The sequence below is a fragment of the Paramisgurnus dabryanus genome, chromosome 12 (genome assembly GCF_030506205.2).
Source record: "Paramisgurnus dabryanus chromosome 12, PD_genome_1.1, whole genome shotgun sequence".
In the NCBI taxonomy this organism is placed as follows: domain Eukaryota; kingdom Metazoa; phylum Chordata; class Actinopteri; order Cypriniformes; family Cobitidae; genus Paramisgurnus; species Paramisgurnus dabryanus.
The window spans coordinates 7,446,455-7,458,782 of NC_133348.1; the positions used below are offsets into that span (position 1 = coordinate 7,446,455).

The following is a 12,328-nucleotide window of genomic DNA, read 5'->3' on the forward strand; positions in this document are numbered from 1 at the left end:
ATAAAATCAAAAAGGTTTTGAGTAGACTATATCAAAAAAGTAGCCCTCCAGATTGTTTTATCCATTGTGGTAGCCCTTGCTCACAAAAAGGTGGTCTAGTATGACAGCGCTATAAGTCACTTTCGATAAAAGTCATATATGTAAATATGTACTGATTTATGAAAAGCTTTTTGCTGAAAATTTGAGAGGTGATAAGAGAGCAAATGAAGGTAGGATGAAACAGGGGTTTTTTTTAAGTGGAGGGTCTGTTCTTTCATTTGATATTTTATGTCTATTTAAAGAAGATCAGTTTTCTGTAAGGCATTAAACTAAAACTGGGTGGCAACAAAAAACGCTGACGGGAAAGAGTTAAGCATGCTTCCAAGCATATTTGATCATCACTTCAACAGTTGCATGATATAAATGGTAACGTTAATGTATAAATTAGATGAATGTTGTTTTATAAAAATAAACACCTTAAATCATATTTTCATTGCGTCTTTGCTGCATCTGTGTAGGTTGGGAACTGCGCTCTGTTTAAGCCACACTTGATTCTGAGGAACTACTTTGTTTGGCGGAAGAGTATTATTTGTACTAATATAATTACAACTTATTTGTGTTAAATTTTATGAAATCCTGCTATGCATATGAAGTAACCATTTTATAAAAGCAATAAGCCCCACGAAGCAGTAGGGTTACAGTGCATTTTATAACAGCTAAGGACAACGCCCCTTCGCTGTTATAAAATGCACTGGTAACCCACTGCTTCTTGGGGCTTATTGCTTTAATATGTATATACACATGCAAATGTTTCTTTATTACATATGTGTGTGCGTGTATACATAACTATTATACACAGTACACCCACATATATTATGTAAACAAAAACTTTTATTTAGCAAACAATTAGTCGTGACTAATTGTGAGGCAGCACTAGTAATTTCCTACCGTTTATCATTTGTAATATTTGTTGCTATATATTTTGACAAAAAATTTTAATATTTTGATTTTTAAATAGTTGCATCACGACCAAATATTGCACAATCCTAACAAACGATATCAAAGCTTATTTACTCAATAAAAAAATTGACCCTTATGACTGGTTTTGTGGTCACATATTAGCATTGCGTGTTTAAGAAAAACCAAAATGAATACAATATTCAGTGTGCAGTTCACCATTTATTTACTGAATAATTCTGGACAAAACACCAAAATTTGTTACATTACAATCAGAGCATCTGAGGCAGATTTCCCACCATGCACTCCCCCCTCCCCTTAAACTGAAAGAAACAAAAAAAAGAAAGAAAAATCCTTCAACATTAGCACCTAATCAGCACCAACTTAAGTATGCCGTTTACTCTACGAAACTGGGGAAAAGTACAATGACCGCAGAAAAAATAAAACACGGAAAAGAAACGATTTGGACTAATTTAAAAAATCCATCGTTTTTTCTTCTTTAAGGAAAAAAAACAAGCTCCCCTCTTGCTAGGCAGGCTAAAGCATTCAAAGGGCACATGCCGTTAACTAGTTATAAATCACGATTTCAAGTAACACTGATATACGACAAAACGTGTCTACATGTACCCATTCAGAACAAGATCATTTCACAGACCTATGCAGGCAGTAGAGTTAACATGAGGTACTGGAGACAGTGTAGTCGCAGTAACATTGGCTAATATCTATGGAGTCGAATGCAAAAAATTAAAGAGTGTGAGTTTCGGGGTGTGCAGTTACTGACCCTGATGACAGACCATATTGACCTCCTAACGTAGGACAGGCTTTGATCGAAAAGACCAGCCTGTCCCGTGTCAAATGTATTGCCTATAATATTTGTAAAAATAAAAAACCCTGCACGTATTTCTTTTTCTTTTTTTTTTAAATATAGTAGTAGTTACATTATAAATAAAAAGAATTTTGCTCCAGCAAATGAAAAACTAAAGTTAAATAAATGACATCAGTCCAGAGAGGTGGATTCGCTCGTACTCAAAGCCTGGGCGAGTCAAGTGCTTGACGATTTTATTTTTTTAGAAGGCTCGCTGAGAAACTTTCAGTACGGTTTAAAGCAGGAAAAAAGCAGCAATAATACGTTAAAAAGAACAGCTTAATGCAACACAAAAATATTTTAATGCAGCCCTACAAAAAATAGTCAGAAACAAGGTTTGGGATAAGAGGCTTAATTCGTTCTTCTGCTAGCATCTTTGACCTGAAGGGTTATCAAAAAGCAAACAGGTTTACTATTAACATAATTAAAAAAAAACTTGAGGAAGTGCAGACATATCAGCCAGAAAATTGCATTTGAAGAAAATATAACATCGGGATCAGGATGAGCAGTTCCGCCTGATATTTTCGTTGTTCCTTGGCTGCGGTCTCCTGTGCCGTAACACGAGTTTGTAGCTTAATGTGACTTGAACGCCTCATGAGCACCACATAAAATAAACATTTAAGTAAGGAAAAACAAAGTCTTGCTACATACATCACTCGACGCCATTAGCATTTAGCATTGTCCAGAAGTCCTAACCGAGGAGCGTTACGCACCACCCGCGCCAGAATCTACCATGTCTCTCCACGGAATGGACAATAACAATAGACACCATTCTAATGAGTGTATAATCTAAAAAGACGTGGCATGATGTCTGATGAGTTTGTGCTCAGCTAAAGAACTGTTCTAGTTCATCTTCCATGTTGGCCTCTGGTACCATTTGGTCCGACTCGCGTTCCCCTCTCCCGTGGCCCGCGGTGACCGACATGCCGACAGAGGCCGAAAACCACGGGTGGTCCAGGATCTCTCGGGAAGTGAGGCGTTCTCCCGGTTCTCGTCGCAGGATGCTACGGATGAGGCATCGCGCCTTGGGCGTTAGCGTCTCGGGGATGCTAAACTGGCCGCGGCGGATCTTGCTGAAGAGCGAGCTGGGCTCCACGTCGTGGAAAGGATAGCGGCCCACCAGGATGGTGTAGAGCATCACGCCTAAGCTCCACACATCCGCCGCCTTACCCGAATAGCTGCCGTTTGCGTTGAGGATTTCCGGGCTAACGTAGGCGGGACAGCCGTGTTTGTCCGAGAGGGAGTCATCGCAGCCTTCTAGAAGGTATGTGTCCTCCAAACTTTCCAATTTTATAAGGCTCCTGGTAAGATAGAGGGAAAAACTTGATTAAGTTGGGCTGTTGGATATGAAGATGGGACAACAATCTTTTATCAGTGGCGGCTCCTGACTTCTTTTCCGAGGAGGCACGAAACTCGTCCAAACATCGGGGAACACTATGGAAGTCAATGGTGTGATAAATGATGCCAAGCTGCTGTAACCATTGACTTCCATAGTAGGAAAACAAGTATTATGCGAGTATTGTGATAAATGATGAAGAAAATATTTTGGAAATTCTGGTAAGCACACCTTTGATGGCACCCATTGAATTCCATTGTATTTGTTTTTCCTACTATGGAAGTCAATGGTTACAATCAGCTCTGTGCTTACCATCATTTATCAAAATATCTTCTTTGGTGTTCCTCAAAAAAAAAAAAAGACATTCATACATGTTAAGAACAGCATGAGGATGAGAAAATGATTACAGAATTTTCATTTTTGGGTGAACTATCTCTTTAAGTAAGTGTCTTGTGTGAACGTCTCTTTTATCAGGAACCCTTTAGACGCGTATGGGTGATTCTCGTGAAATTGGACTTATGAGGTGTTATGAAACATTTTGAAAAAGTAAATGCTATCAAAATAAGAAGAATACAGTTACAAACATCTCTTCATGTACTATTTTATACATGATTTCAAATGACATCATACAAACCAATTTTGTTGTTTTTCCACATTTAAGGGGAACATTTTCATTACCGCAACGTCTGCATGACTGGATTTGGGTTCTTTGACATGGAAAATTTATAATTAAAAAATCTAAAAAATAAAAAGCTTCAGTGCATGTTATACTATAAACATTTACAGTAAAGAAACATGTGGTATTTGGTGATCATTGATAAATGTAGAGACAATAATAAGGAATATAAATGCGTCCAAGACCAATTTTCTCATCCTCCGCAACAATTTTCAATCATTGTTTAAGCCCTCAAGGAACTAACATTTTCAAAAAAAAATTGTTGGAAGGGACATAATTGACTTTGACACTCAAGATGGCTACCAGGTAAGCAGTTCTTATTTTTTCTCCACAGATAAAAGTTGAAATTTTGTTTGTCATAGTACCTAGACAACTTTTTAGTTCTCATTACCGAAACATGAGTTTGTAAATGCATATATTTAACGTAATATCATGTTGCGGTAATGATCATTTTTGATAATGATAATCTAAAAAAAAATGTAAATAATTCTATAGGAAATATTTTTTTAATTCTCTAAAAATAATGGTTATATTAAGTTTAGACCTTAATCTTATATGTGCAAAAGAAATTGGCTTCAAGGGCTTTTTGAAATTTTTGATGCTGGACACCTTTTAAATCTGGATTTCTTGAGAATCACCCGTATGCAGCAGGCATGTATTTTGACATGACACGTGATGCACATAGGTTCCCATAACACACCAAACACATATTTTGACATGACGAGCCATGTTTTTGTTTTTTGCCCTCCTTGGAAGAGGAGGCACCGACCGCCGTTGTCTTTTATGACCTTCAATATGAAATGACTGACAAAGAAATTGGTTAAAAAAACCTAAAGTACACAAAACATATGAAATGGAGATGCGGTTGGCTCTGTAGATAGATTGTACAAAAATAAGCCATACTTTTTTATGACCTTCAATATGAAATGACTTGAAAACTAACCGAAAACAATCAAGAAATCATCCTGTCAATAAAAAAATATTCCTACTAAAATCTCTAACATATATTTCCATCCAGTATAGTTAAAAATACTTTGACTTTTTGATGGCAAAGTATAAATATCCACTGGATGGCAAACCCATGAATAAAAAAGCAATATGAAGTTAGCCTCCAGACATTCCTGTCAGTGTACGAACAAACCAAAGGGAAATCTGTAATTCATCTTCAGAAAGCAGCAATAATGTGGCGCTACAGATGGAAATCCTTAAACCAACAACATTTTTCCATCTTTCTAGGTTTTCCCTGTAATCTTAAAATTTGCTCAAGTTTAAACATAAAACAAAATCCAATATATAATATTCATGCATAATTACAAAGACAAAACTCCATCCTCACATGCAATGAAAACATCTTTGATGTCTTTTAAATGGCAAAGAATCAGCAAACTGCTGTGCGACAATCATAAAACAGAACGAATCTGTACGCCCACCGAGTTTCGCCTAAGCATCCAATACTCAAAATAAGTCATATTAGTTTTCACTGCAAGCGATATCATACTGCCGGGATGGACTGAATTATCGAACAGGAACTATATTAAACGAACAGCCCGCCTCTTGTCTGACCTGAACCTGTGACCTGCTGAATGACACGCTTAAAATATTTCTTTAACAACATGTACTACATGCGAGTCACATCTATGCTGGCGAGCTGCACCAGTCAAGAGCTTGAGAGGAACACCGGCATCATTAAAAATAAAACATTTTAGACAAACGCCCTGCGGTCTCCAGCACGTGACAGGGGCACGTCTTAGGCACCCTGACATAACCCGAGTCAAGAACCCACTACACCGAGGAATGCAGTACTGTCTGGTTCTGAATTCTGTGTTTAATTTCTGGCCGGGGTAATACTAACCACCCTTGGCTGTCTGCTTGCTCTCTAATGCAATCACTCACTAAAAGGTGGACGGCTGACGCACCAACCGCAGAGCATGGGAACGGTAAGGTCACCGAGCTCACATTTAAAGAACCGGGCAGCGTTCTCTATTTCCATTGGGTGAGCCAGAGGGAATCTAGCTGAGCTGACTCATCTGGCCGAGGGGGCAACTGTCATTTAGCTTAACTGGGAAGGCCACCCAGATTCCAAATGCATGCTGGGATTATTTCCGACTTATTTTTACTGCCAAGCATCTGGTCAGGCTACAATCTCAAACAGTTTTACAAACAGAATATAATGCAGTATAAGGACGGGCGTTTGATTTTGGACTGTAAAGAAACTATACATCTGTGTGATCATGGTGCATGCTGTTTAAAGTACAGCAATAGGACAATTCAGTTGCTAAATAATGGTTTTACAGTTGCTGACTGTGTACAAAAAGACAAAATGTGCATTTTTATATTATGTTATATCATGTACATTTACCTTTCTTCGTTATTAAAGACAAACTTCCTAAGCTTGAGGTCTCTAAGGACCAGGCCGTTGTCGTGGCAATGCGCCACAGCCGATGCTATCTGATGGAAAAGTCTGGCGGCCTCGTCCTCGCGCAGCTTCTTGCAGGTGCGGACGAACGAGTGCATGTCTCCATGGCTCCTCTCGAAGAACACGTACGCTCGAGTCTCCCCCAGAATAATCTCCACTATCTGGTTAATGTTCTCATGGGTGCCCAGCACAAAGTAAGCGGCCAAGGACTCCTGATATCGACCGATATCAAAAACCTGGAGAAACAGGAAGGAACATGTTGGATTTAATTAAATGCAGCGATCGATTTCACAACATTTCAGGTGGATTGCAAAGGTATTAGCCCATCAGACAAGAGCACTCTTTGATAACGGTGTTATGAATACGGCTTAGAGGCTTTCGGTGGCTTTAACTCCTTTAGAGGAGATGAATAATAATCCAGAAACAAAAGAATGGAAATCCATGCGGCACGGAGTCAAAAAGCATTAGACCTCTGCTGCAATTCCGGGTCCCCAAAACATACACTGAATTTTGATGTTGCTTGGTAACAGACACAAACCAGAGACGGGCTAAATATAACTCCACAGCAGCAGTGGACAGTGAAGGCTATTCTCTCATCTGGAGATAAGAGGGCTGCACTAATGGCTTTTAGCCCACGTCTACCCATTCATGTCTTATGTTTCAAAGTCATGAGGACTACAGCAGAGCATTCATGCATGCATGCACGCGCGCGCACGCACGCACAATTGAAAGGTATTCCCTGCCTGATGCCGTTTTTCCACGTGCCTGTCACGAGAACCTATCACATCATATAATTGTTGAAAGTCGATACGCGGTGCAAAATGGCACACTATCAAATGTTAATTCGAATGAAGGTCTTTGGTTTGAGGTCATGGAAATGTCCCGAGTCAAAATAAAGCCTTTTTTTATTTCATGGTCCAATATTTCACAGCAAGAGAGTCATGTTAACAGCTGCAGGGCATGCATCATAAATACCTGAGTGATGAATCACGCGTAAAATGAGAGTTTATTCAACTCATTGACCTTGCAACATCACGCTTATAAAAACATATCCAAAATCTTACCTTGCACACGAGCTCTTCCCCGCTGTGCAGGTGGGTGGCTCTGAAAACGTGGTCTCCCTCAATGGGCTCCAACAAAAGGTAATTTCCAATGCACGAAATGCAGTGAGAGGAGTCGGGGGTCTCGGGGGGGCTTGGAGATCCTAAATTGGGACTGAAACTTTGGCTCGGTTCTGTAGTCCTTAGGCAAGACAGCTCTTCGAAGTCGTGCGCTTTGTGCCTCGATCTCCCATAACGCGAAATGTTAATGGGACTGGATCTCTGTATGTTCATGAGTATAAGGTGAGGGTCGTCCGGATCAGAAGGGGGTCGACGGTCTGACGGACGGCGTTGCGTTTCAAATGAATGACAGATGCCCTTTATTTAACACTGTCCGGTGTGCACTACACGACAAAAGACATGGATTCCCCTCGCTCTTACCGATGATGATGATCTAATAATTCTGCATGTGCATTAACTGCAACGTCAATGTGGCGTTACTGGGTATTTGCGTACACATGCAACGCACGAATTTGACCTCTATCGTCTCTCAACAAATAGCGCGTGCTTGTTATTAGATCAAAAGAAACATGTTTCTCACGATCTGCAACAATGTTACAAGGGCCGCGTTGCAAAGCGCGATACAATGTAACGACTTTGGTTGTGACGTCACAGCTCGCCGTGCAGCAGGCAAAAGATCGGATTTTGCGCTGAACTGCATTCAATGAAACGCCAAAAAGTGGCAGCTGGCGGACAAATGCCGGTAAGATCCGAAATCCAGAGAGTACGCGCTCGGTTTTCATTCAAGCGCCCATGCACGCCAAATCATTTCCACGCACGTACCAAATATGGCAAGGAAAATGTTTCATCCGTTTCGCGAGCCCCTCTTTGTTACGCCTGGGAATGAGATATCCTCGCGGGCAGTCCTGCTTGCTTGCTTGCTTCCTTTCTTCCCAATTTGTCCAACGTTGGTTTTGCACAAAAGGGGAATGGGACGGCCGATGTTCCCGCGGGCCTGTCCCACGTTTCAGCAAGAAGACACCATTATCATCATCTTACGTGGCTGGGAATCTAGTCCATTGAGCGCGCGAGGTCAGCTACAAACTCTCGCACACACACACGCGCCGAGCTGAGTGACTGCGCTCGCGGGACTGACTGGAGCGCTCCACGCGCAGGACCGGACCCGCCTCCCGGCGTCACGACCGATACGCTCTCTCATTGGTCGCTCCCTTGACGCTGACACACCCACGGTCTTGTCATCTGTCTATGCGGTCATGTGAGATAATTGTTGTCCTTGGGATTTAATTGAAGCGCCATATATTATCAGTCTATAGGGTGAATTGATTAAATGTCACTTGGTTTCTGGAGGCTGAGGCAAAAATGACTCGAGGTTTTGATGAACTGCATTGCTATGATTAATCCTAGATACTTGTATGTATAGAAACTTTCTACTCCATTGAAATATAACCATGTTTTTTTGCGAATTGATTATTTTGTAGCAACATTGGTTTAACTAACCTTTTTTTTTTACTTTAATAAAACAATGCATGGTTAATTTTTTGTAAGAGATTTACAAAAGTCAGTTTGGATAGGCACACACTGTGTATGGAGTAAGTTGTCACAACAAAACCTAAAAAATCAAACCATTGTTGTGACCAACAAATGTTATAGGTAATAAAAATTAATATATTTATTTTATTTATGAAGTTAGAATTCACACTAATTGTCTGGAAATACAACATACAATATATAGTATATACTCTCTAGACATGTTATGCATACCCTACTCTAAAATCCGGATAAGACCAGCATAGGCTGGTGAGCTGGTTTTAGCAGGTCTCCCAGCTTGGTTTTAGCTGGTATTGGCCATGCAGCAATCATCAGACTACAACAATTTGTATGGGATGGATTAATACATTTTACTAAGCCTACTAAAAAAAAAACATATATTTAACATAAATATGCCAATGTTGCTTAGTGTTTTTTTTATTGTCATAACAGTTTTACATCCCAACTTCATAATAATATACAGATATATAATTTCCATTGTAATCTTGATTGAATTTGTACTGGTTTCTTGTTTTTTATAAAAAAAAAAAATACATAAAATAAATCACTGTATTATTGTATGTCTGTTTTTAATCTTTTCATCCATCATATTCTGAAATATGACTCAAACATTCACAATCAAATACATTATTTCCAAAACAACTGACCTGGTCTCTATGTATTTAGTAGTATGATTTAGTATATACTATATATACAATATATAGTGTATACTCTCTAGACATGTTATGCATACCCTACTCTAAAATCCGGCTAAGACCAGCATAAGCTGGTGAGTTGGTTTTAGCTGGTCTCCCAGCTTGGTTTTAGCTGGTATTGCTGGTGTAGCAAGCTGGTCTAGCTGTGTTTTTGTCACTTTTTAAGCTGGCCTAGTTGGACTTAGCTGGTCAGGCTGGAAGACCAGCTTTGCCAGACTGGGAGGACTAGCTTAAACCAGCTACTGCCATCTTAAACCAGCTAAAACCAGCTCCCAGATTGTGCTGGTCTTAGCTGGATTTTCCATTAGGGTATACATTCAACTATCATCATTGTGCAGAGTAAAGGGCCAATAAAATGCAGTTAGCATCTAGGCAGGGCAATGCAAGTTTATTTATATTGCACATTTCATATACAAAGGTAATTCAAAGTGCTTTAGTAAAATGTAGCTATAAGTCCAAATAAAGGCCTATATACTGTACATGAGAACTCCCTTATAGTCGAAGTGTGGCATGACAAACATGACATGATTTGCTTAACATGTTGCTCAATGCATTATTGTGTTATTTAATAGTTTTTGCTGACTCTATCATTATTCTAAAATGCTACAAATAGTAATATTAAAGGATTAGTCCATTTTCTTAAAATGATAATAAAAATCCAGATAATTTACTCACCACTATGTCATCCATGGTTCAGTCGAGAAGAAATTATGTTTTTTGAGGAAAACATTCCAGGATTTTTTTTCATTTTAATGGACTTTAATGGACCCCAACACTTAACAGTTTTAATGCAGTTTAATATTGCAGTTTCAAAGGACTCTAAAGGATCCCAAATAAGGCATTTTGGTCTTATCTAGTGAAACAATTGTCATTTTTGGCAAGAAAAAAAAAATGCACTTTTAATCCACAACTTCTCTTCTTCCTCCGGCTTAGTGACGAGCCAGCGCGATCTCATGTAATTGCGTAATGCCGTGGAAAGGTCACATGTTACATATATAAAAAAGGCACATTTGAGGACCGTTTTAAACAATAAACTGACACAAAGACATTGATCAGTTCGCATACGTCATCCGTGACCTCTTGATGTTATGACGTATTACGTGAGGTCACGCTGGCACGTCACACGACCGGAGGAAGACGAGAAAAGTTTAAAAGTGCATATTTTTTATTTTCTTGTCAAAAATGACAATCTTTTCACAAGATAAGACCCTTATGCCTCATTTGGGATCGTTTAGAGTCCTTTGAAACTGCAATTTTAAACTGCATTAAAACTGTTAAGTGTTGGGGTCAATTAAAGGCCATTAAAATGAGAAAAATTCTGGAATGTTTTCCTCAAAAAACATAATTTCTTCTCGACTGAACAAAGAAAGACATCAACATTTTGGATGACATGGTGGTATGTAAATTATCTGGGTTTTTTTAAGAAAATGGACTAAACCTTTAAAGAATGAGATGATAGTGTGTCCATACCTTAACCTATGAATGTATACTGTATTCTGTTCCAGCTGGTAATTACATTTACATTTAGTCATTAAGCAGACGCTTTTGTCTCTCTTATGCAGATGTTAATAGCTGGTCTGTTCTCTGGTTCATAAAGGCAGGATGTATGAACTGCCATGCAGCAATCAGACCACAACAATTTGTATGGGATGGATTAATACATTTGACTAAGCCTACTAAAAAAACATATATTTTGCATAAATATGCCAATGTTTTTTTATTGGCATAACAGTTTTACATCCCAACTTCATAATAATATACAAATATATAATTTCCAATGTAATCTTGATTGAATTTGTACTGATTTCTTTTTTTTTTTTAATAAAAAATACATAAAATAAATCACTGTATTATAGTATGTCTGTTTTTATCTTTTTAATCTTTTCATCCATCATATTCTGAAATATGACTCAAACATTCACAATCAAATACATTATTTCCAAAACAACTGACCTTGTCTCTATGTATTTAGTAGTATGATTTAGTACCAGCAATTTTGGAAACACAGAGTCATATTTGGATCGAAGTCTTGTTGTATTCACCACAATATTTCACAAGAGCAGATCTATCATGCACTAGTTCATTTGATGTGACACATTGTTGAAGCGTTGTAGGTTGTACAGCAACAGTCTGTTCTGTCGTCTGTTATGTCTGTGGATAATTTGTTCCAGCGCTTGTTGTTTTTTGCTGCAAAATATGCACGACTCTATAAGTGGAGAAGATGAATCAAAGGGATTTTTGAATCTGTGTGTTTTGGATGAATCTCATTGTCATGCCAGCCGCAAGTACATTCACAAAGTGGCGATTGTGTGTAACAGTGAATAGTGGGCGATAGACATATTCATAACCCACAGGACAAAAAAACCCGAAAGTGATGAAAGTATTTTCCAAAATTTGATAGCATCACACTGTGTAAAAGTTAAAGAGATAGTTTATACAAAAATAAAAAAAATCATCATTTACTTACCCTACACTGCAAAAATGATTTTCAAGAAAAAAAGTTTTTTGCAATTTTTTTGTCTTGTTTTCAGTAAAAATATCTAAAAATTCTTAAATGAAGATGCTTTTTCTTGATGAGCAAAATGACCCAAGAAAATAAGTCTAGTTTTTAGACCAAAAATAACAAATTTAAGTGATTTTGTGCATAAAACAATAAAAAAAAATCTGACAATGGGGTAAGGAAAATTTTTCTTGAATTTAGTGTTTAAGAATAATGTTCAAGATTTTTTTGCTTACCCCATTGGCAGATTTTTTGCTTGTTTTTGGTCTAAAAACTAGACTTATTTTCTTGGGGG

General features: G+C 38.3%; 1 protein-coding gene across 1 annotated transcript; it reads right to left on the bottom strand.

Moving 5' to 3' along the window:
- Nucleotides 1-1,346: 1,346 nt before the first annotated feature.
- trib2 (tribbles pseudokinase 2) lies at nucleotides 1,347-9,167 on the bottom strand. Its single transcript, XM_065256343.2, has 3 exons — nucleotides 7,294-9,167; nucleotides 6,173-6,465; nucleotides 1,347-3,102 (listed from the first exon to the last, which is right to left on the bottom strand). Exons 1-3 carry the CDS (start codon nucleotides 7,561-7,563, stop codon nucleotides 2,628-2,630), a joined length of 1,038 nt encoding a protein of 345 aa, XP_065112415.1. The 5' UTR covers nucleotides 7,564-9,167; the 3' UTR covers nucleotides 1,347-2,627.
- Between the last annotated feature and the right edge of the window lie 3,161 nt (nucleotides 9,168-12,328).

What these genes read in the sequence shown, in the direction of transcription:
- trib2 (XM_065256343.2), bottom strand. Translation starts at nt 7,563, where the DNA reads ATGAACATACAGAGATCCAGTCCCATTAACATTTCGCGTTATGGGAGA. An exon ending in GGGAAGAGCTCGTGTGCAAG is followed by an intron (nt 6,466 to 7,293) that starts GTAAGATTTTGG and finishes CTGTTTCTCCAG; the next exon opens with GTTTTTGATATCGGTCGATA. An exon ending in GTCTTTAATAACGAAGAAAG is followed by an intron (nt 3,103 to 6,172) that starts GTAAATGTACAT and finishes CTATCTTACCAG; the next exon opens with GAGCCTTATAAAATTGGAAA.